Genomic DNA, 26664 nt, shown 5'->3' on the forward strand with positions numbered 1-26664 from the left:
ACCCACGGCCTCCCGTTCCTCCCAGCTAACTGGTTTCGGTGGCCCTTTAGAAACAAAAGACAGGCTTACCCGACAAGTGTAAGGTTGGTCGCCATCTTAGAGCTGTAGTTCGTAGTGGTTAACAGTCTACAAACATGCAAAATAAACGGCTAAAAGGTACTTGTCAACTTCGCTCATTGATACCGTTGATGTTTAATTTGAATATCAAACATTAAGGGGGAAACGAAACAATAAAGTCCAACATTTTTTTACAGATCTATTAAATTAATAAACTAACACATACGCTTTTTTATTTGCAATTAACTGATTTCCATTAATTGTGAGTATCTGTTAGAAAGCGAAGTTGGCCTTGAGGAAAACTACTGTGGGGCGGGACTTCCGTTTCCTGCTGGAAGCTCGCGCCCACGGAGTGGCTGGCTAGGAGAGGAGCAGTGGTGACGCGGGGCTCCCATGCCGGAGGGAGAGCCCTGCGGTGGTAGCTGAAGTCCGGAGTAGCGGTAAGTCGGCCTTAGTTGTAGTGGGGGGGTCTAGGTGCACTCGTGTGTGTGTGTGTGTGTGCGCATGTGTGTGTATGTGTGCGACGGCGGGGGGGTCTCGGTGCACTTGTGTGTGTGTGTCTGTGTGTGCGCGTGTGTGTATGTGTGCGCCGGCAGGGGTGGGGGGGTTCTCTGTATGTATGTGTGCGTGAGTGCATGGGCTCTTGTGTGTGTGTCTCTGTGTATGTGCATGCGTGTGCCGTGTTGGAGCTTCCCAGGAGACAGCAACTGGCCACAGCGAGCACGTTCTCGTGTGTGTGGCCCGCTCCGATCGCTTCCTCAGAGAGGAAATGCGCGCGGCCAGGTGCTGTCTCCTCGAAAGCTGCGTCGCTCACAATAGGTCTCTGGCGAGACAGCGCTTTGCGCTGTAATCGCCACGAGACATAAAAACTAATCTATAAAATCGATGTACGATTGCTACTTGTTTTAGTCCCACTATTATAGTCAATGGTACAGTCCCTACTAACAGTTCATATTAATGTTTTGTCAAACACTACCCCATCAATGGCATGGTGACTTACACTCATTGTAATGTGAACAACAAGGACCCCCTGATCGGAATTAATAACTCCTCGGACAGGGAAATAGACTGTGTGTATATCATAAAAACAATCTTAACAAACAGAAGGGAAGGGTGATTGCAGAAAGGAAACTACAAATATACTCTGAGAGTATTGATTGCCACTTTTCTCTTTTTTAAATATTGCGTGATTATATTTTATTAGTATTGTATAATTTGCATTTTCCTTTTGTCAATTTTTATGTAATTTGGATGTATATGATGTATGGTTTTAACATGAATACTTATTAAAAAGAATAGAGTTTTTGTACCTAAATAAATTTGTAGTTTCCTTTCTGCAATCACCCTTCCCTTCTGTTTGTTAAGATTGTTTTTATGATATACACACCGACTTACACTCATTGTCCTCACATTTATGTGACAGAAAGTCCCAGAAGCTGTGGGGATTCACAAAATACCTACCACCCAGCATTTCCACACATCTCCCAGCAAAATATTAACCCCACCCGTGTGGTTGCATCTAGCACCCGTGACAGGAAACAGGAACAAACCAGGGACCAAGTGCAGAACAGTGGGCATCAAACCTCCCTATTTGTGAGTGTCTCCAATCCTTCTCTTTCCTAGTCTGTAATCTGGCCATTGTTTCCAAGGACAAATCACTAGGCTTTATCCTCGACAACCATCTATATCCTCAAAGGCAAATTAGGGCAATAGCCAAAAGGGCATGACTACAGCCAAGTCTGTTGTGGGGTATCAGGTGTTCATTCTGGAGAGGGAGTTTAAATATTTGGTTCAGGCATTGGTTTGTTCCAGATTGGATCATGGGAATTTACTTCTGCGTTCATCCTAAGGCACATCTAGCACCTCACACAACAGTGATCCTTTCTGCTGCCCATTTTGTGACAAAACACAAGAAATCTGACCACTTCTCCCAAATTCTAAGTTCTCTGCAATGGCTCCCCATCAATATAAGAGCCCAATTAAAAACTGCACGATTCAGAAAAGGGGGTGGTGATGAACAGAGTGTCTGAATTAAGCAGACCACTCTTACCCAGTCCAAAGATCAGGGCTTGATCCATCACCGTTTTTTAGCTCACTGTACCATCCCAGCTCAGAACCTGGCTATATGCAAATTAGTCTGTCCCTGGCCCAGTGCATCATGGGAACAGGGCAGACCAAACTACCAAGCCAATTCTTATACTGGGAAGGAAACAAGCTACCGGGGACCGGTTTCTGGCATTTCAGCCGTCTTCGGCCCGGCTTGCTTGAATCCTGATGGTGCAATGAGCAAGGGACTCACATCTGAGTATACCCGTCCACGCTTATGGTGGACAAAAACGATTCAGAAAAGGGGGTGGTGATGAACAAAGTGTCTGAATTAAGCAGACCACTCTTACCCAGTCCAAAGATCAGGGCTTGATCCATCACCGTTTTTTAGCTCACTGCACCATCCCAGCTCAGAACCTGGCTATATGCAAATTAGTCTGTCCCTGGCCCAGTGCATCATGGGAACAGGGCAGACCAAACTACCAAGCCAATTCTTATACTGGAAAGGAAACAAGCTACCGGGGACCGGTTTCTGGCATTTCAGCCGTCTTCGGCCCGGCTTGCTTGAATCCTGATGGTGCAATGAGCAAGGGACTCACATCTGAGTATACCCTTCCACGCTTATGGTGGACAAAAACGATTCAGAAAAGAGGGTGGTGATGAACAGAGTGTCTGAATTAAGCAGACCACTCTTACCCAGTCCAAAGATCAGGGCTTGATCCATCACCGTTTTTTAGCTCACTGCACCATCCCAGCTCAGAACCTGGCTATATGCAAATTAGTCTGTCCCTGGCCCAGTGCATCATGGGAACAGGGCAGACCAAACTACCAAGCAAATTCTTATACTGGGAAGGAAACAAGCTACCGGGGACCGGTTTCTGGCATTTCAGCCGTCTTCGGCCCGGCTTGCTTGAATCCTGATGGTGCAATGAGCAAGGGACTCACATCTGAGTATACCCTTCCACGCTTATGGTGGACAAAAACGATTCAGAAAAAGGGGTGGTGATGAACAGAGTGTCTGAATTAAGCAGACCACTCTTACCCAGTCCAAAGATCAGGGCTTGATCCATCACCGTTTTTTAGCTCACTGCACCATCCCAGCTCAGAACCTGGCTATATGCAAATTAGTCTGTCCCTGGCCCAGTGCATCATGGGAACAGGGCAGACCAAACTACCAAGCCAATTCTTATACTGGGAAGGAAACAAGCTACCGGGGACCGGTTTCTGGCATTTCAGCCGTCTTCGGCCCGGCTTGCTTGAATCCTGATGGTGCAATGAGCAAGGGACTCACATCTGAGTATACCCTTCCACACTTATGGTGGACAAAAACGATTCAGAAAAGGGGGTGGTGATGAACAGAGTGTCTGAATTAAGCAGACCACTCTTACCCAGTCCAAAGATCAGGGCTTGATCCATCACCGTTTTTTAGCTCACTTAAAACCTGCAGGCATCACACATTACGGCCATCACAACTCCTTGCCCTCTTAACTGGTTGGAAAGCTGAACATCTCTGACGCACAACGAGGATCAAGAATGCTGAATCTCTCCTACTCAAAACTCACCTTTCAGGCAAGAACTCTACATACGTAAAGTACGTATTCTTAGGTTGTGCAACAAGGCTCTGGAATGCCCTCACACAGCCCTTTGATCACTCTCTGAGCACTATTACAAGGTAAACAGCAATCCTTTAGAGAGGCACTTTGTTTAAAGGGAGAACTGTTCCTCCACAGCTCCTCTGTTGACTGACCTATCTACATTGAATCAATCTCGTTGCCCTACCTTTTTTCTTGGAACTTTGTGGTTGTTGTTCTATTATAACTGTCATCGAAGTATCCCTTAGACTATCTATTCAGTGACTCATTTTTTGTTCCTTCTAATACTTCGTTGTTTATAGTTGGTTTTATGACGTTTGCGATCCAAAATGCACTGCTTGATCTCCTGTTAAGCACAATAATGCCTTTGGACCAAGTCTGCACTTAACATAACAATACATGTCAACATTTTAAAACTGGAAAGTGGGGGATTTTTTAAAAATGAGGGGGGAGGTAATTTTCCTCATTTACATATACTGAAGCAGAGGCAATTTTAGCCAGGAGACAGCCAAAATAAATATATTTTTGGCTTCAGAAATTGGGCATCGCCTGCCTGAATCGGGTCTGTTGGCATTTAGGATCGGACTTAACAGAAAGTAGGCGCAGGTGGCAAAAAAAAAGCAGCCTTCATTTAGGGTTGCGACATGCCCAATTTTATACAAGCATGACCAGTGTTTTAATGTCTTGCTGGTACAAAAATTAGAAAATCACCAAAAGCCAGTTTTTTCTACCCTTATCAGCACATATTTTAAACTATAAATTGTAGAAGAGTGCACTTCAAAATGTGCTACAGTTGCCTTAAAGACCTCTTACTGATAATTTAAGTAAACAGAGACAGAAAGGCCATGTTAACAATGAAAACAGAGTTCATATGACGTTCCACTTAAGTATTATATTCGAGCCTTTGCAGACTCTTAAAAAGTGAAATATAGATAGATGCAGGGTCAGATTCACATGGGTATCTTATACTTTTGACGTTTACACCTTTAAGTAAGTTTACTACCTTTCAGTATTCATAAACTGCACTTTTGTAGTAACTTACACTTTTGTAGCAAGACGTGCACTACAAGTAGCCAACCACTGGCATTGCAGTACCCTCTCATTAGGATGACCACTAGTCCGCAATTTTCACAGACTGCCCATAATGTAGCCCTAATGTCCGTTTTCTGTAATGGATGGTGTAGGAAACTGGGTTTTTGTTGCAGTACCAACCGCTCCCCACAATTTTGTCTGGTATCTGGTGCAATTTTGACTGAAAGTGTGCTGGGTTTCTGCCTACCAGGTCCCCAGCACCAGTGTTCTTTCCCTACCCTGTATGATTGTTCCACAATGGAGAAACCCTTTGGGATCCTTTGTAGGTCTATAGTAAATGGTACCCCTGGTAACTAGGGCATTGGACCTAAAGAGGGGCCCTAAGGGGTGCAGCACAAATTGTACCATTCTAAATGATGCCTCACCAAGCTCATGCATACTGTCAATGTAGCATGTGTGTCTTGGTGCAGAGAAAAACTAAGAGTCGACATAGCACACATCCTTGTGTACCATGCCTGCCAGCACTTCATGTGGTACAGGTAATTCACCCCTAAGGCAGAGTGCACTATACCCATGTGAGGGTATATCTGAGAGAGAGGATACACCCCAGTGATATCTAAGTTCACTCTTAGATAATACCAGTGCATAGGAAAGCCATCACAAACACATTGGCTGAAGAAATCGTCATTATGAGTTCCCCTGCGACATGATGGCTTAACTGTACCCAAAGTTGCTTGGTTCCAAACACCTTGTCTTAATAAACCCAAACTGATGCCAGATTTAATAATGAATGCACACAGAGGGCCCCTTTGAGGTGCCCCCTGAAAACCTACCGACTACAAGCGTGTTGACTGACTGGTCTCGACCAGCCAGCCACCATAGACAGGTTTCTGACCTCCTGAGGTGAGATCCTTTGCTCTCGGAGGACAGCAACAAAGCCTGCTCTGGGCGTAGGTGTTCACACCTACTTCAAGCTGGATGAACATTCCAAAGTGGGAAGCTTCAAAGACCCTGCCACCTTTTATTTGCAACCCTGGGCTTCCCCAGAAAGTGGACGTGCCCACCCCACTGTCCTGACCCCACTTTTTGGTGGCAAGACAGACAGGAAAATTATCTAGATTAGGAAGTGTGCCCACATTCACCAGCACCCCTTCTAGGGCAGGCCACCTGATGTGGACCCCAATTTTCAGAATCCTCCATCTTGTGTTGGAGAGAATTAGCCTATTAGGGTCAGGTTTATGCTCATCTTTCCCAGGAAGTGGTCATATAGAGGGTGTAGTCACCCTACAATTCGTCAGTCCATTGGCTTCTACCAGGTACTTTCCTTAAAGCCCCTAAATTGAGCATTTAGGTGGTACCCCTTGACCCTGAACTTCAGATTCGAATGACCTAAAGGTGAAAAGGACATAGAAAGCTGCTGAGCCTGCGGACTGAATGCCTTCTGTGGATTTCTGGTGTGAAACTATGCCTGCCGCTTCAAGACTCGACAATCGAGGTGAACTATCTTGTCTTGCCTCAAACAACTCCAGAGGACCACCAGCCCTTTGTTAATCGCTTAAGAACTCCCTTGGAGTAGAGGAGCTAGTCCCCAGAAGCCCGCAGGCACTGAACCATAGACTCTGGTCCACCGACTTGCCGCTTCGCAGCCCAACCAGCACAGCAAAAGACCAGAAAGAGGTATTCATGCTCTGGAAGATAAGATGTCTCCCCACCCACCTAGTGTGGAGGCACCAGGCTCAACCGGAGCTGTGAAGGACTAATCCCCGGGGTACCGGATGCCCTGCAACAAAGGCTGACCATAAGAGTCCAGACAAGACTCCAACTGTTTCTTCAAGTTGTTTGCCCCTGAAAGTGAGGAACATCTTTACGCATCAAGCCCAGCTGAACTACCTGCTCTGCACCCAGCCCGCCTGGCCTAGGTAATGACAATCCGGCTGCTCTCCCAAGTCCCTATGGGCCTTGAGACCTCAGCCCCCATTTGGGAGCCCTGACTTGCCCACAAATCCCCTTGTGCAGCCTATTTCTAGGTGCCTCCCTTCCCTGTAGCACGCTAGCTACCAGCCTCACCAGCACCCTTCTCCTGGCAGAATCCTGACAAACTTCTGGTAGTGCTTTGAACCATGGCCCGTTACCATTTCAATCTCTGAAGGTGAACCCCTGAATTCAACTGTACTAACCTATATTGCATTTTCGATATTCCTTCCGTAAGAATGCATTGTGTGTAATAGCGCACAACTGTAAAAGCTTGATTTTCTTGTACGGTTTTATTTTTGCAAAAGTACTTACCTTTCACAAAGTTCTTGGTTAAAAAATATATATAAAAATACTTCTTTTTTTATTGGTCTCAGATTTATTCTTTGAGTGTGTGACTCATGTATTGCTTCTGTGAGTACAACAAATGCTTAGCACTAGCTTCTGATAAGACTAACTGCTCATCCACATTACCACAAAAGAGAGTGCTAGTATTATCTACGTTATCCTCTGTAAACCACTTGGGGACCCACTGGACTGTCTGCTCAGTGTATTTCGTTTTAGTACACTATATAGAGAGCCTGCTTCCTACAGATGGCTTAACAGACAGGATTTGTCAGTAATTTTAACCTTTCAGCTAAAGGACAAAAGTTAATTCTAGCAATTCAAATTCCCCAGCTAGAGTAGAAGGGAGGGAGTCTCCTGGGCTGTGATACCGAAGGAATGGCGGACAGATAAAAAAACAAGCCTTCTTGCTAGGGTGCCTGCTTCCTGAAAGAAATGCAAATGTGCACAACTTTTAAATTTGCGAATGTAAAGGTTGCTTAGGAGCCGATATAGGCATTAATTGATGGAATCACTTGAAGCTTCCTGATGGCAGAGTTACTTTCTTTATTAGAGGTGCTGTAAAATTGTTCCATGCCAAGCTGTGGAGTGTGTGCTTTAAATGGACAATTATAAAAATGTTGTACCAGGTATAATCCCGCTATTATTAAAATCTATACTTTAGAAGCACGTTTTATCTTTAACCTAAATGTATATGCACATTCTGTCATAGCCTATATTATACTGTGTGTAATGCGCTTTTAAAGTAATGACTTACACATTCACAGTGCTTTCAGGGACCTTGTAGCACTAAAAATACACGTCACTTTCCCAGCTGCACCAGGATTCAATGATTGTATACATAGACAACTGTAGTGATCACATTACCAAATAGCGGTTTCATAAGATAAAATTGTGCATTTCCCACTGATTAGTTTAACTTTCATTAATTTTCTATTTAAGCTGTGTGTTATTTTATATGTAGTTACTTGATTGTGAAGGATCAACAAAATGGTTCCAGAATTTGTTCTTTTTAGCCTCGCCTCTGGATTTCGCCTCTGCACTCCCTAGCCCTGTCCCCACTGCAGTATCCATACGATTTTTGATGCACTTAAATCGCTGCATAGAATAGCTAGGTAATGTCTGAAAAAGCCAGTGATATTAGCATATAGTGTCCTGCCTTCCCTCACCTTCATTATGTACTTTATTTTTAGATATTGTGTCAGATTATCCTGTGATCTGTATTTGTTTAACACTGTGTACTATTCATCCTACAAAATTGCACAAAAACTGTATTCTGATTTTAAAGGGGACTGAGAAAAAGAAATTAACAACCTAGTCAATGGCTTTAGTGCACTAAGTGTTACTGGAAAGCCTGGGTTCAAATCCCGGATTTCCTGTATGACTAAATTGTGTGAATATAAGTCAAATCAATTTACTTCATGTGTCTAATTCAGTTTAAGATGACCTGTGCAGATAAAACTCACTTGTATGTTTCAGTAGCCAGTAATGTTTCACCATCTATAACAAGGATATTGGCCATAACGCAAGGGACACCAGACAAATTGCTCACTTTGTTCACTCATGGTGTTGTCAGGAGGGAAGGTTTATGAATGTTCCAAAGTTCATGTTTAGAAACTTTCACTTTATTTTTATTTTTTTTTACCTCATATTGCGATCAGATTGTGAATAATAAGGTGTTCGGGGGGAAATTGACGGTCTGTTCAGGTTGTATACCTTCACTGCCCCGGAATTCTGCTGAATATCCTGAAGGGAGTTTCCCAACTTTTTTCACAAGACCTGTCAAAATTCTCCTCTTTACCTTTATCCAACACAATAATTCCAACGATCTGTGATGAGCTAGCCCTAGAGCTACTCGGCAGAAATCCAGTCCTGCCAGGAAATGATTGTCTCCGCTTTAATCATTTTTAATCATTGGTAAACAAAAAAGAAAAAAGAAAAAAAAAAGGAAAAAGGAAAAGAAAAGAAAAACTGACCAAGGCACAAGAATAAGGGTCTTGATAATCACTCAGGAGAAAAAAAATTTACCCATATCTCCCAGTACTGCATTCTTTTTGTACTATTCCCTTTCCTATCCAGCATACATACCCTAATTACAGAGTTTAACCAGTCCTCATATGACGGAGGTGTCGGTTTTATCCAGTTTATACAGATCTCTCTACGTGCCAATAATATCAGTGTAAACATTAGCTTTTCCTGAGGTTTACTTAATCTAATGGTGTTTGAGACGATCCCAAAAATAATTAAAGAGGTACTTACAGTTATTGGGGTTCTCATTAGAGCCGAGAGTATCTTACCAATCTCTTGCCAAATATGCGCAAGTGCCGGGCAGTGTTGAAATATATGGGTATCATCTGCCTTTTCTTCGCCACATTTACTGCAGGCTTTTATTGATGCGCCTTTGAATCTTGATAATCTCTTTGGAGTCCAATACGCTCTATGTATTGAGAACAGATGATTTCTTTTTAGAGCAGCGGGTTTTACACACTTCCAGCATAGTTCCGAGGATTTTTTCCACATCATATTTAAATCGATTTCTTCGTTGGTAAACTCTCTTCTCCATATTTTTTCCGATATTGATTGATCTTCTTCTCCAACTTCAATTAACGCCCAATACCATTTTGATATTTCTTTTGTTATTATGGCTTCCTTTATCATTTCCTTTTCAAAGTTTCCTTGATCTGTTGTTTCTCTCGGAATGGTATTAGCCCAACTCTTCAGTTGGTAATATTTAAACTTCAACACTTTCCCTTCCGTTATTGTGTGTAGATGTTCCCATGATATTAATTAATTTTCACATAGAAGTTGTCCCCATTTTCCGAAACCTAGTTGTCTAATTACACTGGATAATGCATCTTTGAGACATTCTGATGTTCCAGGTGAGTCCCAAATTGGGGCCATATTACTATAATATGGGATCCTCAAAATACTTCTAAATTGCGTCCATAGTTTGACCGCATTAGTTAATAGCTTCAATTTTACTTTCTTAAAAAATTTTGGATGGCCAAATTTGAAAAGGAAATAGTCTTCTCCATTTGTGATATGTTGAAGGAAACTTGGGAAATTACCGTGTAAGCATGGGCGGAAAATCCGTTTCGCTCGCGGATTTTGCGGATTTTCGGTAAATTCGCAATCCGCGAGATCCGCGAATCTCCCGCAAAATCCGCAAATCCGCGAGCAGCGGATTTTATGGCTTGCTCGCACTGTTCGCGTGAGTTCGCGGCTTGCCAGTAAAACTTCGCACCCCGCGAGTAAGTGCTAAATTGCAGAAATACGATCTTAGCAAAACTGAAACTACTTACCAGGTTCAAAAGTTCAGGCTCATCATTAGTAGCCATTTCCTGTAGTGCTTCCTGAGGGGCCCCTCCAGAGTTCAGTTGCCAGTTGCAACTATTATGTGACCCTGCTCTGAACCTCAGAATAGTTACACATATGCCACAAAGGTCCTGAATTACAGCTAAGGGAGACAAGCAGGAGCCAGGCTGGAAGTTAAAATCCATTAATCAGCCCCTAATTCATTATTGTCAGTTGGGGCAGGGCAGGTGTTGTAACTAATTTTGCAACAATGAAAGCACTTAGCAAGTGCAAAAGATCACTAATCAGGAAGCACTAAGGAAGCAGGTGCCAGCTAAAAAAATATTCTGTGACACATTAATCAGCCCCAAATTAATTCAGGTCACTTGAGGCAGGGAAGGTGTGCTTTGCTTTGCCGAAAATAATGTACACTGGACAACCAGAGGGTGTGGTGATGAAACAGAGGGTGGCATGGGTGGGCCAGAGGGTGGCATGAGTAGTCAGAGAGTGGCAGTGGTGACAGAGAGTGGCAGTGATGAAGAAGAGTGTCCCAAACAGGCTGGACACGTAGAAACAACAAGTTCGCAAAACTTGCGACCCGACAGGTAAGTTCGCAAATTGCGAAATTGTAAAAACCCTCGCAAACTGGCAGAAACACGCGCGAACACAAAAAAAAAAACTCCGCAAATTCGCGGGAATTCGCGGATTTTGCGGATTGCGAGTTCGCAAATCCGCAAAATTCGCGAACGCGAGATTCGCAAAATTCGCCCATGCTTATTACCGTGCTTCATTAACAACGTTCTGAAGTTTTTAAACTGAAAAGCCCTGCAATATTCGATAATGTCCGGACTTGCAATGCCCCCTTGATTCTTCCTTCTCCTGAGTTTGTTCCACGCAATTCTTGTGCTTTTTTTCAACCAAATAAAACTGGATAACTCTCCTTGTATTTTCTTTAGGGCAGCTTTATTAAACTCCAACGGAATCGTATTAAAAAGATATGTAAATTTGGGGATGATGGTCATTTTGACTGCGTTTGATTTGCCCAAAAAGTTTAGTGGTAGACCAGACCATGTTTTAAGAAGACTTCTCATTTCTTTTGCTACTAAATTTAAATTTAATTGGGGAATTTTATTCAGGTCTTCAGTTAGCGTGATCCCTAAGTATCTTATTTTATCCTTTGAGAAAGCAGGTTTTGTCGTACAGTTCCAACTCATTGCCTCTGTCTTATTAATATTTATCGAGTAGCCTGAGACCCTGCCAAAGTCATTCATTATTTCCTTAATTGGTAATTCTGAGTTGTTGTAGTTATCTGTGAACACCATGAGGTCATCTGCATATAAGGCCACTTTCTTTTCCCAATTTTTGTATTTAAAAGGTGTTATTTGGATATGATTTCTAATTGAGCAAGCTAAAGGTTCAATATATAAATTGAAAAGTAATGGCGACAGGGGGCAGCCTTGCCTCGTACCCCTCTGAATAGTGATGTTACTTGTCAAACTCCCGTTCACTATTATATTTGCTCTAGGGTTTGTGTAAATTTCCTTCACCATGTAACTAAAATTACTTCCCAAATTATTTTTTTCTATGATATTATTTAAGAATTGCCAGTTTACGCGATCAAAGGCTTTTGCCGCGTCATAGGTGATGATCGTGAGGGGTAGCTGTTCTGATATAGCTACGTCGATTGTCGCTATTAATTCATGTGTTATTTCTTGAATTTGTCTGCCTTTTATGAAACCCTTCTGATCCTGATCGATCAGATTCGGCATTAGCTTTGATAGTCTTTTCGCTATTATGTTCATAAATAGTTTATAGTCGCAATTAAGTAAAGATATTGGTCTGTAAGACTCACAGGTTTTTGGATTTTTCCCCGGTTTTAATATAAGACTTATTGTGGCGTTGTTCCATGAATCAGGGATTTTTTCATGCTCCATATATATCTTATTCATGACTTTTGTCAAATGCTCAATTAAAGGCTCTTTTAAAGCAATGTAAAATTCATTGGGTAGGGCGTCAGGACCTGCCGCTTTACCCTTCTTTAGGCTTCCTATTGCAGATCTAACTTCTTCAGATGTTATATCACTATTTAAGAAAACGACTTACTCTTCTGTTAGTTTTGGCATTATTATTCCTTCTAGATATTCCTTAATTGTCTCAGTTGTTGGATTTATATCCTCTTTATATATTGTTGAAAAAAAATCTGCAAATTCTTGTCTTATTGTGGAGTCGTCTTCACATATGGCTGATTGATCTTTGGTATACACGGATAGTATAGTATTCCTTGTCTGGTCTGTTTTCAACTTCCACGCTAACATTTTCCCGCAGCCTTCCCCATATTCGTGTTTAGCCATTTACTGTTCTCCCATTTCTCTTGTACTATATTCTCCAAGTAATCTGTTAAGGTCTCTTTTAACTTACATATCCTCTCAGTTAGTTTTTCTTTAGAAATCGGTGATGAACTGGCTCCCAGTTGTGATTCTGTTTCCTTAATTTCTGACTCCAATTTTTTTATGTCGGTTTTCCTTCGCTTATTTTTATGTGCGCCCAAACTAAGTAAGTGTCCTCTCATCACTGCTTTGTACGTATCCCATTTAATTCTTTCGGAGGATTCTTCACCATTGTCTGCAAAGTAATTAGTTGTCGATCTTAGCAGTTGATCCACACTTTCATCCGTTGTTAGAATTGATCGATCCAGGGTCCATCTAGTCGGGGTTAGACATTGTGTTAATGAGAGTTTTAGTTGGACAGCCGAATGATCCGATAAGTGAGCTGGTTGATGTTCGATGCTTTTAACCTTATCTCGAAGTGAGTTGCTTATTAAAAAAAAATCTATCCTAGATTTATGTCCTAATTTTTAATTGCGGAAAGTAAACGGGTATGTTTTTTCCCCTTTTTGTTTCCACATGTCGTCCATGTTTAGATCTCTTTTAAATATCCCCAACCATTCCCTCATCTTTGGTGAATTCCTTTGTTTAGACGGAGGTTGCCTATCTACGGTCGGGTCTAATATTATATTATAGTCTCCTCCTAAGATTACTGGGACAGTAGATGTTATTAATTCTGAATATAATTTCTTGATTGTCGCCGGGTCATCAATATTTGGGCCATAATATCCTGCTATCATAAGTGTGGAGCCTAATATTCTAATTTTGGCCATTGCCCATCTTCCCTTTCTATCAACCTCTTCTGATTCCAGTTTAGCATTCAAAGATTTTTTTATGATAATTGCCACTCCTTTTATATTGCAGTCTTGTGATGTATGAATGCTTGAGCCAATCCAATGTAAGTTTTTCACAATTTGAGACCACTCTGATTTTATTAAGTGAGTTTCTTGAAGGATAATTATCTCACTTTCTGCCTCTTTCAGATACTACAAAATTCTTCTTCTTCTCTTGGGAGTTCTCAAACCGTTAACATTCCATGAGAGTATTTTTATCATCTTTTCTTTCGCCATTCCGTTTTAGAAAGAAAATTTGGTTGAAAAATTAAAGAGAGAAAAGGACCATCTTGTCCCCGTCGAAAACCTTTGTTTACCAAATTTGAGGTTATTTTTTTGTTTTTTTTCCCTATTTTGCTCCCCACCCACTTATAGTTATATCTTACATGTTTACTGTACAGTGTAATCGAGTCGTCCCACCCTGAGGAAGCCTCCCTTCTTCTTTTTTCAGGTGGTATTTTCCACCCTTTTAGCGCTCCGCTACGCCAGCCTTTTTATTGCATAATAAGTGATTGTTATGCCTTCACTTTCCCATTTCATTTAAATTTTTTGGCTTTTAAATCAGTTTCATGTTTTGCAAACCAAAGAGTTATTTAAATTTCTCCTACTATTTCATTAGACTTGATTCATCTTGTCGATTTCAATTTGGTCTTTTATCAACTGGATGAGGTTTTCTACCTCTTTCGGCTCTCTTAGATTGTGCATCTTGTTTCTCCGCATTATTCTTAAGGCAGCTGGCAATTTCAGTTGAACATTTGCTCCCAGACTTTTTAATTCTTGCATATATTGCCCCAGCTCCCATTGTCTGTCTTGCGTGGCTTTACATATATCAGACATGACAAGAAATGACCAGTTGTCTTTGTTAAAGATCCGCTTTTTAGTCCCTCATTGAGTAGTCTTTCCTTCAAAGAATAAGTCCTGAAATGTATTAGTATTTTCCTTGGGACTTTTCGATCTTTTCTTTTTCTGAAAGGATCCCTATGTACTCGCTGAATATCTGTTGATAGCTCACAGTCCTTTGCCCAGGGAAAGAACTCCTCTAGCAGAGATATAACATATGATTTTATATCTGACCCTTCCAAATTTTCAGGAATGTTCAGTAGTCTGAGGTTATTGCGTCTTCCTTGATTTTCCAGGGATTCAAGTTTTTCTTTGATGACCCTCTCACTGTCTTTTATCTGTCGTATCTCTCTTTGGTTTGCATCTTCTTTTTTGTGATTAAGGAGCCAATCTCGTTTTCCACCGCCGTTACTCGTACTCCTAAATCGTTTAATTTCTGGTCAAGGTTTTCGACTACTTCTTGAATTTTAGATTGATTCCCTTACGATATTGAGAATTTCTCTCTCATTTCCCCCAGGATTTTGTCCATCATTTTGTCCAAGCATGCTCCCATTATTTCTTCCATCTTACTTGCACCCGTATGATCCGTATCCTGTTCCGTGTCTCGCTCCCCTAACCGTAATTCATGTTGGTCAACATCCTTCTCTTTTTCAACTTGTAGGCCAGTTGCTCCCCCTTGTTGTTCTTGTGGGGTTATATCAGATTCAGTCTCTTTGCCTGTGAGTTGTGTCACTGAATTACTCATTGTTGTTTTTAGCATTGGTTGGTATAGTGGTTGATATAGTGTCTGTAGTGATTCAACTGAGGTTAGGGAGACTTTTTGCTGTATGACTTCCTCCTCCTCTTCTCCTTCCGTGCTTACCTCCAAGTACTCTAAAGCAGGTATCTCTTCTTCCTCTTCCTCACCAATAAGTTTTTTGCCCTTGCTTCCACCTTTACCTGTGGCTGACGTAGATATAAGTGTTACAGTATTCTTCGCTATAGTCCCCGCCGCGGGCTGTCCACCTCGTATCTGCAGTACTTGTTGCACTTTAAAATATGATCTTAAAGATGGAGTGATTTTAACTATTTGCCCCCTGGTTTTCGTTTTTGAGACTCTACCTTTAATACTTTCTGATAGTACGTCCAGTCGCGGTAGATTTCTTTTCTTTGTACTTCTTGGAGTGATATTCTTTTTCTTCTGGATTAGCGGAATATTTTGTTTAGGTAGATTACGACTTCTTAGCGAGTAGACTGATCTTCCGGTTACCTCTTCATTTTTGTCCGGCGAATCTGGGAATATTGTTTTTTCTACCAGTGGCTTTTTTGACCTAGTGGTATAAGTAAATGCAGGGGTAAACTCTACTCTGGTATTTTTTGTCTCCAAGTCTTGTATGAAGACAGCACCGCCTTCCCCCACTGAACTATGTTCTTTGGCGTTCTGGTAATGCCCTTTGTTTTTTTCCTCCCCTTGTGAGATAGAATACGGTAGTTTAAGTTCAGTTAAATTTTTGTCCTCAGGAACAGCCAAATTTCCTTTTCTAATCATCCAGTAACGGTCATTTAATATTTGTGAGTCTTTATGGTGTTCCTGATTTTTGTTTGGTTTCACACTTATTTTCACGTTTAGGAAGCACTGGAAATTTGCTTTTTTAGTTTTATTATAATTATGATGGTTTGTAATGTCACTTTCGTTGCTTTGTGTAGTATTGTTGGTCTCTGCTTCTCCGTGGCAGAGTGTTTTCACGCAGCCTCCGAGAGCAACGCTGCTGACCTCGCTAACTCTGTTTCCTTTCCCCCGGAAGAGGAAAGTGATTCCTCCAAGCGCCCTTCTGCAGCACCGAGCGGCGTTTCTCGCTCTCACCCAGAGCTCCGTCACCGCTGCTTGGGCGCCGTGCTCTCCCTGCTCTCCTCGCTCCAGCATGCGGTTATCCTCTGACTACAACCCCCAGCGCCCTGACAGGCGACCGTCGAGCTGTACACTGCTGCAATCGCCTTCCCCGAACCACCGCGCCTCGGTGAGTCAATATTTCTTACTCAGCTCTCTTCAGTAAGACTCTTTTTTTTTTCCTATAATGCTGCCGAGGCGATTACTCCGGGAGAGTGCTTCTTTCAGGAGGCTACTTCAGTTGTGTTTAGATCTATGAGTTATCGGGTAGCGGGAAATAGCGGGTTACGTAGCCCTCACCTTAATTAGGTCATTACTGAGTATAAAGCTGGTCACCCATTCCTCTGGGGAAGCGCTGGCATCGGTTCGCTCTGCTGGCGTCTCAGGAGCTCGCGACCGGACGTCTTAGTCGGCCGCCATCTTCCTCCTCTCGATTCCTACTCACTTTCACTTTATTGTACTGTATTGTAATTGCATTTATATAGCGCTTACTACCCCTGACGAGGCGTCAAAGCACTTTTTCGGCGAGTAGCACGCTATTCCAGGACCCATAGAGGATTAGTGTTGAATTAGTATAGTGAAACATGCAAGTACATTTTAAGTGGTGGATAGGTTAGTCAGTTATTTGGATTTGGAATGTTATCAGAAGGATACAGGAGGACAAAGGTTTGTATTTATATAGCGCTTGTTGACGCACCCTATTCCGGAAGCCTACAAAGGATTAGTGGTGAATTAATATGGAGAAATATGAAGTAATTTCAGTGGTGGATATTAGTCAGTTACTTGGAGTGAGAAGGATAGCGGAGGGATAAAAGGGGAAGAAAGATTTGCATTCATATAGCACTTGTTACCCCTGATGGGTGTTGAATCGCTTTTCTGACGAGTAGCATGCTACTCCGGAACCCATAAAGGATTACTGTTGAAAATTAGTATAGTAAAAAAAAATATGAAGTAATTTGAGTAGTGGATATGTTATTCAGTTATTTGGGTAGTATATTAGTATAGTTTAATATGGAATTTGAGAAGTGAACATGTTAGTCTGTTAATTTCAATTGAAAAGGATAGTGGAGGGATAAAAGAGTGAAAGATTCTTTTTTTTAGGTTTTAGCAATAGAAGGAGGCTTTTGGGTGAGTAAAAAGGAGTTTTGGAGGGGAGGACTCAGTGGAAAGAGTTTAGAAAGGTTTGTTTTAGGGGATCGGTATAGTAAAAGAGGTGTCAGATGATGCAAGGAGGGGTAGAGTATGAGAGAGGCTAGAAAGGGTTATTTTGGCAATCATAGTAGTGGTATGGGGTTTGGGATAAATGAGAGAGTGGATGTAGAAGATATATCGATAGATGTATAGGATGAGAGATATGGTAGTGCATTGGAAGGAGTAGTAGAAGAAGTTTGAGATGAGTCAGAAAGTTGGGCTACAAGATATATTGAGCGAAGTATAGGCTGAGAAATAGGGTAGTGCATTGGAAATGCTAAATTAGAAGAAAGTGATAAATATATAGATCCATAATTACATTGCAAGTATATAGATACATAAAGGAGGTAAGTATATGTAGATTAAAGATATTGATAGAGGCACAGGATGAGAAATAGGGTAGTGCATTGGATATGCTTTTTCAGGAGAAAAGTAACAGACACACAGATCCAATTACATGGAAGGTACCTAGATGCTCAATGGAAGTATGTACATGTAGACCAAAGATGATTTTGATTTATTTATTATTATTATTTTTTCTCTCAACAACATAATTATTTTACATGTTTAAACAAAGTTATACACAAAAATAGGTACATATCTATAGTGAAAAAGATGCTTGTATACAGAGGGATATGCTGTACATTTTTGTTTGCGTATGGTGCTTATGTGGGGAAGAGACAAATCTTGAGTAGTTTTCTAAAGATAAGATTGTTGTCGGTGGACCCTATGTTTTTAAAAAAGTTTTTATTGTTGTATGCCAAAAGAAGTTACATAGCAGGATAGTAGCCAGGTATGTAGCAACAGATTCCATCGTAAATTTACAGAAGAACAGTGCCAGGCTACATACATTGAGGAGTTAGCACACAAATGTTTAACTTTTCTGTGTAAGAAACTGACCCATAATAAACTGCCCCGCCACAACCCACTGCTCAGTTGCTGCTGCCTTACCTATCAGCATAGAGAAGCAGAGCAATAAACCCTCTGGTGTTTAGAAGAAAGTGTTCTAGTGGGGAACCAATGACAGTGTGTCAGAGATAGTTGCCCTTTGACCACTGACATGTGTAGTTGCCTACATGTGGCAAGAACTAGTACATAGAAACCGAAAGTGTATTTGTCAGGGGTGGTTTAGGTGGTGCGGGAGAGCAGTATCATCCTTGGTGCAGTCTTTAAAGCTCTCTATCCAAATATCCCACGTATGAGCAATAAAATATTTTCTCAGGCCTGCTCATTCTTTTGTGTAACAGGGGACTCTCAGATCAAAACCAAGCGAGCAAGACCTAGGTCCAACTTTCGATAGTTGCCGGAAGTGAATTCTTCCAGTGCAGTGTCATATTGCATTTTGTTAGAAAAGCAAGGTCGAGGAACTTGTTGGAGGGTTTCTCGAACTTAGGGTATATGAAATATGCTCAATAGGTCTAACTCCAGGGAATTCGTAAGGCCTATCGTGGTCTACAGCACCTCAAGAACTCTTTGCCAGTATGAAAGGAGTGTGGGGCAAAACCAAAGCACATAAAGCAAATTGCATACAGCGAGAACATGCAGTTGTAAGGTAGGCTCAGTTCAGCATAAGAATGGAATATATTTAAAATTGCAGCCGCTAAATACTTTGTGAGGATAGTCCAATATTTTAGCCAGATCCGTATTGTACAGAGGTTTGGCCATTTCAGTCTTCCAGGTAGTAAGGAGGGAAGACTTGGTGTGGTCACCATGTTGCAGGAAAGCTCTGTACACCCATCTTATCAGTTTTACGTCAGTTCCTATGGTGCAGAGCGTCTGGCACATTTATGTGGGGTTGGTGCTAGATGGCGGTCATGAAATAGGGCTTTTAATGATTGTTTAAGGTGTTCATAAGTAAGAAGTTGACCATAGTGAACATTGTAGTCTGCCATAAAGGGTTGGAAATATAGCAACTCACTGTCAAAAAACATATCCCCCAATTTTGAGATACCTACAGCATGTCACTGATGAATTTGCTCTGAAAATAGCCGTCCTGTTTGAATGGGAAGGTCTAGCAATGGTAGTGCAGGAGCGCAGGTTTTCTTTTTGCTACTGAATATGGCATAAACTGGGTGGAGTTTGGTAGAATGGTCAGAAAGAAACAATGAGTAGTGTGGTAAGCCATCCTTAAACTCTTTAGGGGTAAACCCCATCTCAAGCAGGTGGCAGCCAGATAGCAAGCGAACCACCCATTGGAGCTGCACAACTAAATAATAGCGTGCTAAATCTGGAAGGGCTAATCTACCCGCAGTCACACATAGCTTTAGAGAGGAAGGAGCTACCTGGTGATGCCCCATCCCCTAAATCAGACGTGGGACATGTCTGAAACAAGAGCGAGCAATGAACTGGGGAAGGTTTGAAAAACAATAGAATACCTGGGATAGCATCACCATCTTCACTAGTGCCATGTGGCAATTTACTGTAAGAGAAGACCATAAAGCAAACTGGGCTCAGAGCGACCGTGTCACTCCCACCCAGATTTCCATTGTGCACTTCAGTGGGGGAATGGATAGATTACAATCTCTAGATATTGAAAGGTAACTAATTTTCGAGGTCCATCTGGGGTCTAATTGTATACAAGAGGAAAAAACTACCATATGTTAAAGAAACATTTCTTAAATTTTTAATTTGTTATCCTGTTCGTACATTCTGTTTGTGTAATTTATATCCCAAACATTTTGAAGATTCTACGTGCAGTTTGGAACTCAAGGATAAGCCTGGTCACTTGTTTTGCCTTTGCTCAATTACAAAACCATTTTAAGATATGGACAGAGTGGGCAATTGCCCAGCACATCTTCCAAGGGGTCAGGTCCCTGCTCACTGTTCACAAGCACGACCAGCAGACCACTGCACCAGAAGAGTTTGCCAGGGTGAGTGGGTGCTGCTTATTCAACCACTTGACAGTGCCACTTCTGTTTTTCTCCTCTATGCTGAGACAACTCTCCAGGGACGGAATACTTCCCCATACTCAGATCAGACCTATTTTGGCTGACTTTAGAAACTGTCTCATCTTGTTCTTCTCTTCCTTATTCATCCAGTTCTTGGCAACCCTTTGGATCAGTTTCTATGGATCTCCCATCTGATCTCTATTTTATCCTCCTTTTTAACTCTCTTTGATTGTTAAGTGTGGGTTCCCACTTCTGAGATAAATGTAGAGTCCCAGAAACACACTCTAGTGCTGTGAGACTACAGACAAGTTGCGGGCACCTCATATCCTGATATTAGATATGGGATTGTCACCCACCCAATCTGCTCTGCCTCAAATATTTTTTTAGGTTTAAAGTCCACTGGAGGTTGAGGTAAGCCAGAGGTATTTTTTCAACTTATTTAAGCTAGCAGGTCACTTACCTTAATGTTTCCCAAACTGTTTGCCTTGGGGTTTAACATTTTTAGAAACATAAGCAAAATGTTGCTGTTGCTTTCTCTCCAAAAAAGATTGGGTACATTTGGGTAAGGGTGATGGCCTTGACACCTCCTCAAGGTTCATTACTTTGGAATAAGGACGTAATATGGCATCTGAATGTGCGATATCTAACGGCAATCCCTAAATAAAGATCATAGTGCATACTTACTGTTAGGTAGAAAATAGTAAAAAAATGCACTGATAGTAGCAGGTATGGACTCTCCTTGGATATGTTCGTAAAACTGACCTTTTGTTCTGATTTTTTTACAATCCTATCCAGAATTTGCCATCATGCCAGGTGGTCATTCTACCTCCCATAGAGAATGGAGTGGACTTACTGCTAAACTTTAAGGTACCACATAAGTGCAGTCTGTAAATAGCACTTGGTAGTAAGTTTTGTACCACTACTGTAATACTATTGAATGTACAACAAAGTGTAGTTCGGGAATCTTGCAGTAGGTGGCGTTGTTGGCCAGAAGCTGCCGAGGAAATAGCTTCGACTCCCGGTGTCTCCTCAACCTCCTGCGATTCTGAGCTAATCACTTAGGACCACATGTATCAAACCAACAGTTTTACCCATTCTATGTCTATGGGACAATGTGTTCGTACATCTGGCGCTTCATTTCCTAGTTCGTACAACAACAAAACTTGAATAAGCATGTTGGGTAAAGTAATTAGCGCTGAAACAAAGAGCCTCAAAACCTTCGAGTATCTCATTTTGGCAAAAATACAAAATCGGATGGTTTGTTGTGCCTGGCACGAATTGGCATTGCTGCTGTACACAAACGTTACACTCGAAAACCGCGGCAAGCAACAAAAGGAGCATGAGACTGTTAAAAAACACCGAGTATTTTAAGCGTGCTGGTGAAAGTGTAACGAGAAACGAAAGCGTGACGAAGCGTACAGCCCGGGTGGCTCTCGTCATAAGAAGACTTAAGAAAATGAGCTTCAAAGCAGGAGACGAAGAAGTAGAGGTTACTACAGGAAGTGACGTATCCCTGGAATAGTTTAGAACAGGCCGGGAGGCTCCCGTCAGCGGATATGAGTTTTACAACATCGTGAAAAGAGGTATTTTAGCTGCTTCTGGTCGTTCCCCTTTTGGTTCGCGGCAGAGGTAAAACACATTCAGTGAAGAGTTCGGGCAACAGTTGCGGGAATGGTGGTGGTGTACTCAGGGAAGAAGGTGTTTCCTGTGCCGACACTTGCGTCAGTGACACGCTGTGCGCGCGCAGCATGAGGGTGCAGCCTAGCATCTCCCGGTCCCATGCTATTCTCGCAGCGTGCCTTCCCTCGCAGTTTACACAAGGCAGCATCTGTGCTCCCGGCTGGTTGCATTTCAGTTAGCATAGAAAATGTGCAAAGATGTCACCTTATCGTCGGAAGTAATGTCACGGGACGTGAAGTCACAGCCCTACCACCTTAATGGGAATGAGTCTATATTCCAGTCAAGGCCGAGGTACACGCTACACTCTACTGTGTTATATGTATGTACTGTGTATATATACATGTAAAAATATGTGCGTTTAAACAGCAATGTCGATTATGTGCCCATCAAATCACATTTATCGTACAAGTGCAGTGAATAAAACGATATGCCTACGTTTACAAGATAATAAACACACTGATGAACATCGGGGATGGAACTGGAAAATTGTACTCCCGGAATCCATAAATCGGAGGGCACGGGCTGGCAGAGAAAAGCCTCCCCCTCCCTTCACAAGGGACAAAGCTTGCAAAACATAATCTGAAAGTAAATTTATACATTTGTTTTAAAAAAAACTGCTGCTAAGAAATTGATCACATAAACGCTTGACAGTAAATCTGTCATAGCTTACTTAATTGGCTACAAATAAGATGTATTGTAAAATATCTTACACGGTCAATACACTTGTGTGAATAGCAGTTTTGAGGGTATTAACATAGCAGTAATATAACAGGGGTTAAGACAGTTCTGTTTTTGTCCAGTTCCATTCTTGTCTCAAAGTAGCATAGAGGGTTAATGTGCCTGTTGCAAAGCAGATTGTGTAACATGCAGATCATATATGTGTATTGTAGGTAGGTGGGTTACTGCTTTTGAAACAATTATTTTGTCTCTTCCATTTCATAAATTGCAATCCTTCTACTACAGCACAGGGATCTACTTACCACCACCAAGCAGATGCATGCAAACTTTAAGTCATGCTTTTAGATCCTTATTGTTTTTTTCTCTCTGTCAGTTGTTATTGGAAGATTGCAAAGAAAAGGGTCCTTTGGGAAGTAATAAACTCTTGTTAGGGCAGACAACCACAATCCCTGTATTAAGATTTATATCCTGACTTTGTGTTTCTCCTTACTATTCCCTCTTAAAATTAAGGGATCTATTAGTATATCTGGCAGATCGCCACCACACGCATAGCGGTGGTGATCCTCCCGCCATATACCACCGCCCGCATCCCATTTCCCCCCCACCATATTATGATGGCGGGGGGACCCCAGTGGAAGGACAGACCGTCTGTCGGTTTTCCGCCCGTCGGCGAGTCGACCGGGCGGAAAAGGGGCTTGATATGGTGGTGGTGTCTGCAAGATACCGCCATCCATATTAAGAAGCAGACGGTGTTGCAGCCAAAGAAAGGCATGCAGTGTCTGCATGTGGGGGCCCGTTGCAGACCCCCAGGGTGTTGGGGGGTGGGTCTTGCACACTATGGTACCCACCTGCATTTGCATGCACAATGTGGCAGGCACCGTCCCCTGCCTGCCACGTTGTGCATGCAAATGCACAACATGCCTTTTTTTCCGTTGCAGCGGGTGCTGCTGAAAGCATCGCCCACCACAATGAAAAGAATGCGGGATGCACCCGCCAGTCCGTGGGTGCATCCTAATTTTCCCCACGGGACCGCCGTACATATGGCAGGCGGTCCCTTTTGCTGGTACGGTGGCGGGAGGACTTTGTCCACCCGCGATCATAATAGTCCTCATAATGTCTACAAGTATGAACATGTGATTTCAACCCCCCCATATCCATCATTGTCACGTGTAATATTTCCTGTACATGGATTCATACACTTTGTGATTTATTCTACCTTTGTGTGTGATGTAAAAGCGCCCGGACACTCCACATAGTGATGAGTAGCAATGTAAATTAATTAAATAAAAAATCATAGGTACTGTTATTCATTATTTGTGTAATTGCTCATTCAAACCGATCTTGCAATTCTAACAGTGCATGCACCCCTGTTACATAGGGGTGTTGAACAAAGTTAAAATCCTACCTCCAAGTCCTAGTTTATCTAAAGAACCTGTGAAGTGATAAGCTGTGTGCCTTTAGTTCCTTCCTTAGCTTTAGCATCTAGGGAATAAGATCCAGATATCCTCCTGCCAGTATGATCTGTCAGTATGATGCATGAACAAAAGAAAGGCTGATGACCATTTCAGTAGCCTTTTATTTCGAACTCAGTGAAAATAAAATAAGAAAGTCCCCTTGGTAGGTTGCTACTCCGATACAAAATGCAGACAATGTTAATACGCTTTTGAATTATGCCCCTGTGTAGGAAAATGACGCCAGGATAAATGAATGTTTCCACTGGTTGGCCGGATTGCTAGATCTGGACCAGAAATAGGGGCTGGATGGGGTTTTGGCACGATTCCCCTTTCCAGCACTGCTAAACATTAAATAGTATTTAAGTGCAGTAGTACTCCAATTCAGGTAGTCAAGTATTGCTTTAGTAAGTTATTTACTCATATCCTGCCTTTCAATGACAAATCACATGGACGCGTTTGTCATACAGTGAGAATGAGTGTTATGGATTTATTGCACACTATTTTCCTTCCCCTTACAGGTTTATGATTATCTTGATTTTTAAATATGCTTTGAAATACCCTCCTAATTGAGAGATATCCAAAGCAACAATTAACCAAGATCTAATAAGAAATGTTAAAAAAGCTTTTTTTATGCCAGAATTTTTAACCTTCCGGGCCTGTTTATGCGTATTTTATCCGTTAAAGTGTTCATGTTCTTTATATACGTGTGTGGGTATATAAATATTTATATTTCTCGGATTCCTCTCGTTTCTTCACTTAACAGAGGTCACGGCACCGCAGCAGTAATTGCAAGTAAATTATTTTATTTGATAAAACACCATGTGCAAAATATATAATATATCATGGCTACTGGAATTATGTGATATGCGACTGCAGCATTTATTTTGCATAATCTTGGATTTGCAGCGTTTGTGGCATAATCCATCATCTGCTGTATAATCTGCAGATTTTAGCCCCCCAAAAAATTGGTTCTTGCTCAAATGATTAAAAAGCTATTAAAAATGCAGCAAGGGGTTGCGGCGCAGCGGAAGGCTCTTTGCAAAGGTTGACTGGTCAACTTTATGTTGCTTACTGACTTATTTAGGTGTCAAACGGGTACCAATGAGGTGCAACCTATGCCCAAACATGGGTAAGTGTACAAATGACTCAATAACACAATACTATCACAAAATGTGCCGTATGATGCAGCATCATTTGTTTTTTCTTGCTGCATAATTTGGGCAAGACGGTTTAATAATTTGACACGCTTACACACATTCTCTCACTTTTGTATAGTTATAGTTAGGACCATAATATCGTAGGAAATCTTCACAAGACTTTCCATAAAACAAAGCTTTTCAGGGTCTCCGTGTCCTGAAAATGAATTAAAGAAATGAAAGGGACTGGGTGAGCACACCCTTACACCAAGGTACGTGTGTGTGTGTAATGGAAGGAGGTTCCAAGGACCCCCACTTCGTGACTGCCCACAACATGTTGTGACAGCTGTTACTAGACTCTGGTATATGGTCCCCACTGAAATGCATTGTTGCGAATGGCAGGTTTTGAGGGTCACAACAGTAGTACTTTCAAAGTGGGATAACCACTTTATAAATCAATTATTATTGGTACCATACTAATTTTAGGATATGTGGTGTATTCTAAGGGGATTTTACTCTTCTGATCCTCTCCTGGGATTTGGTGTACCATGTTTGCGAGAAAACTGTTTTCTTTCATGATTTTCTCATAGAGGTTATGGAAAGTGATACAGAATCTAAACTGAAAGCATATTTTCTGTAAATTCACACTATTTCCTCAGCCATGTGAGAGTAAAGTCTGACATACTAAGTAACACACATACTTCCAATGGAAACAGCAGCCTGTCAGTTAATTCCCCATTGTTCTATTGCAGCCTCCAAGAGTGTTCTGAACAATTAAAGAACTAACATTTTTACTTGTGAGATAAGTGTGGCATGCCTGAATCCTACTTGATTGAATGACAGCTTTAAAAGGTACAACATTTTCTTTAGAAAGGAACAAAATGAGTGATTTGATGTCATAGAAATTCTGAGCATACCCTGCCACACTTATGGCGGCCAAAAGCGGTACAAAAGGGGGTGGTGATGGACGGAGCATCTGAATCAATCAAACACTCACACCAAGTCAAAAGATCTGGGTTTAATCCATCACCGTTCTTTAGCCCACTCTGCCACCCCAGTTCAGACATGGCCATATGCAAATCAGTCTGACCCTGTGCCTCATGGGAACAGTCCAGCCCGAACTGCCAAGTCATGTCTTCCCTGGACCGGAAACAAGCTTCCGAGGACCGGTTTCTGGCATTCCAGCCGTCTTCAGCCCGGCTTGCTTGAATCCAGTGGCAAAGTGAGCAAGGGACTCGCGTCTGAGCATACCCTGCCACACTTATGGCGGCCAAAAGCGGTACAAAAGGGGGTGGTGATGGACGGAGCATCTGAATCAATCAAACACTCACACCGAGTCAAAAGATCTGGGTTTAATCAGCACAACAGACCATGAA

The 26664-nt window shown here is 41.9% G+C and overlaps 1 protein-coding gene across 1 annotated transcript in view; it reads left to right on the forward strand.

Annotated features, from left to right (window-relative positions):
* The first annotated feature begins 21820 nt into the window (after positions 1-21820).
* The window catches only part of ZFP64 (ZFP64 zinc finger protein), a 56483-nt gene continuing 51639 nt past the window's right edge, over positions 21821-26664 (forward strand). The window contains exon 1 of the mRNA XM_086932448.1: positions 21821-22311. Within this exon, the coding sequence (XP_086788574.1) occupies positions 22278-22311 (34 nt within the window). The 5' untranslated portion in view covers positions 21821-22277. The remainder of the gene's footprint in view (positions 22312-26664) is intronic.

The sequence above is a fragment of the Lissotriton vulgaris genome, chromosome 7 (assembly GCF_964263255.1).
Source record: "Lissotriton vulgaris chromosome 7, aLisVul1.2, whole genome shotgun sequence".
In the NCBI taxonomy this organism is placed as follows: domain Eukaryota; kingdom Metazoa; phylum Chordata; class Amphibia; order Caudata; family Salamandridae; genus Lissotriton; species Lissotriton vulgaris.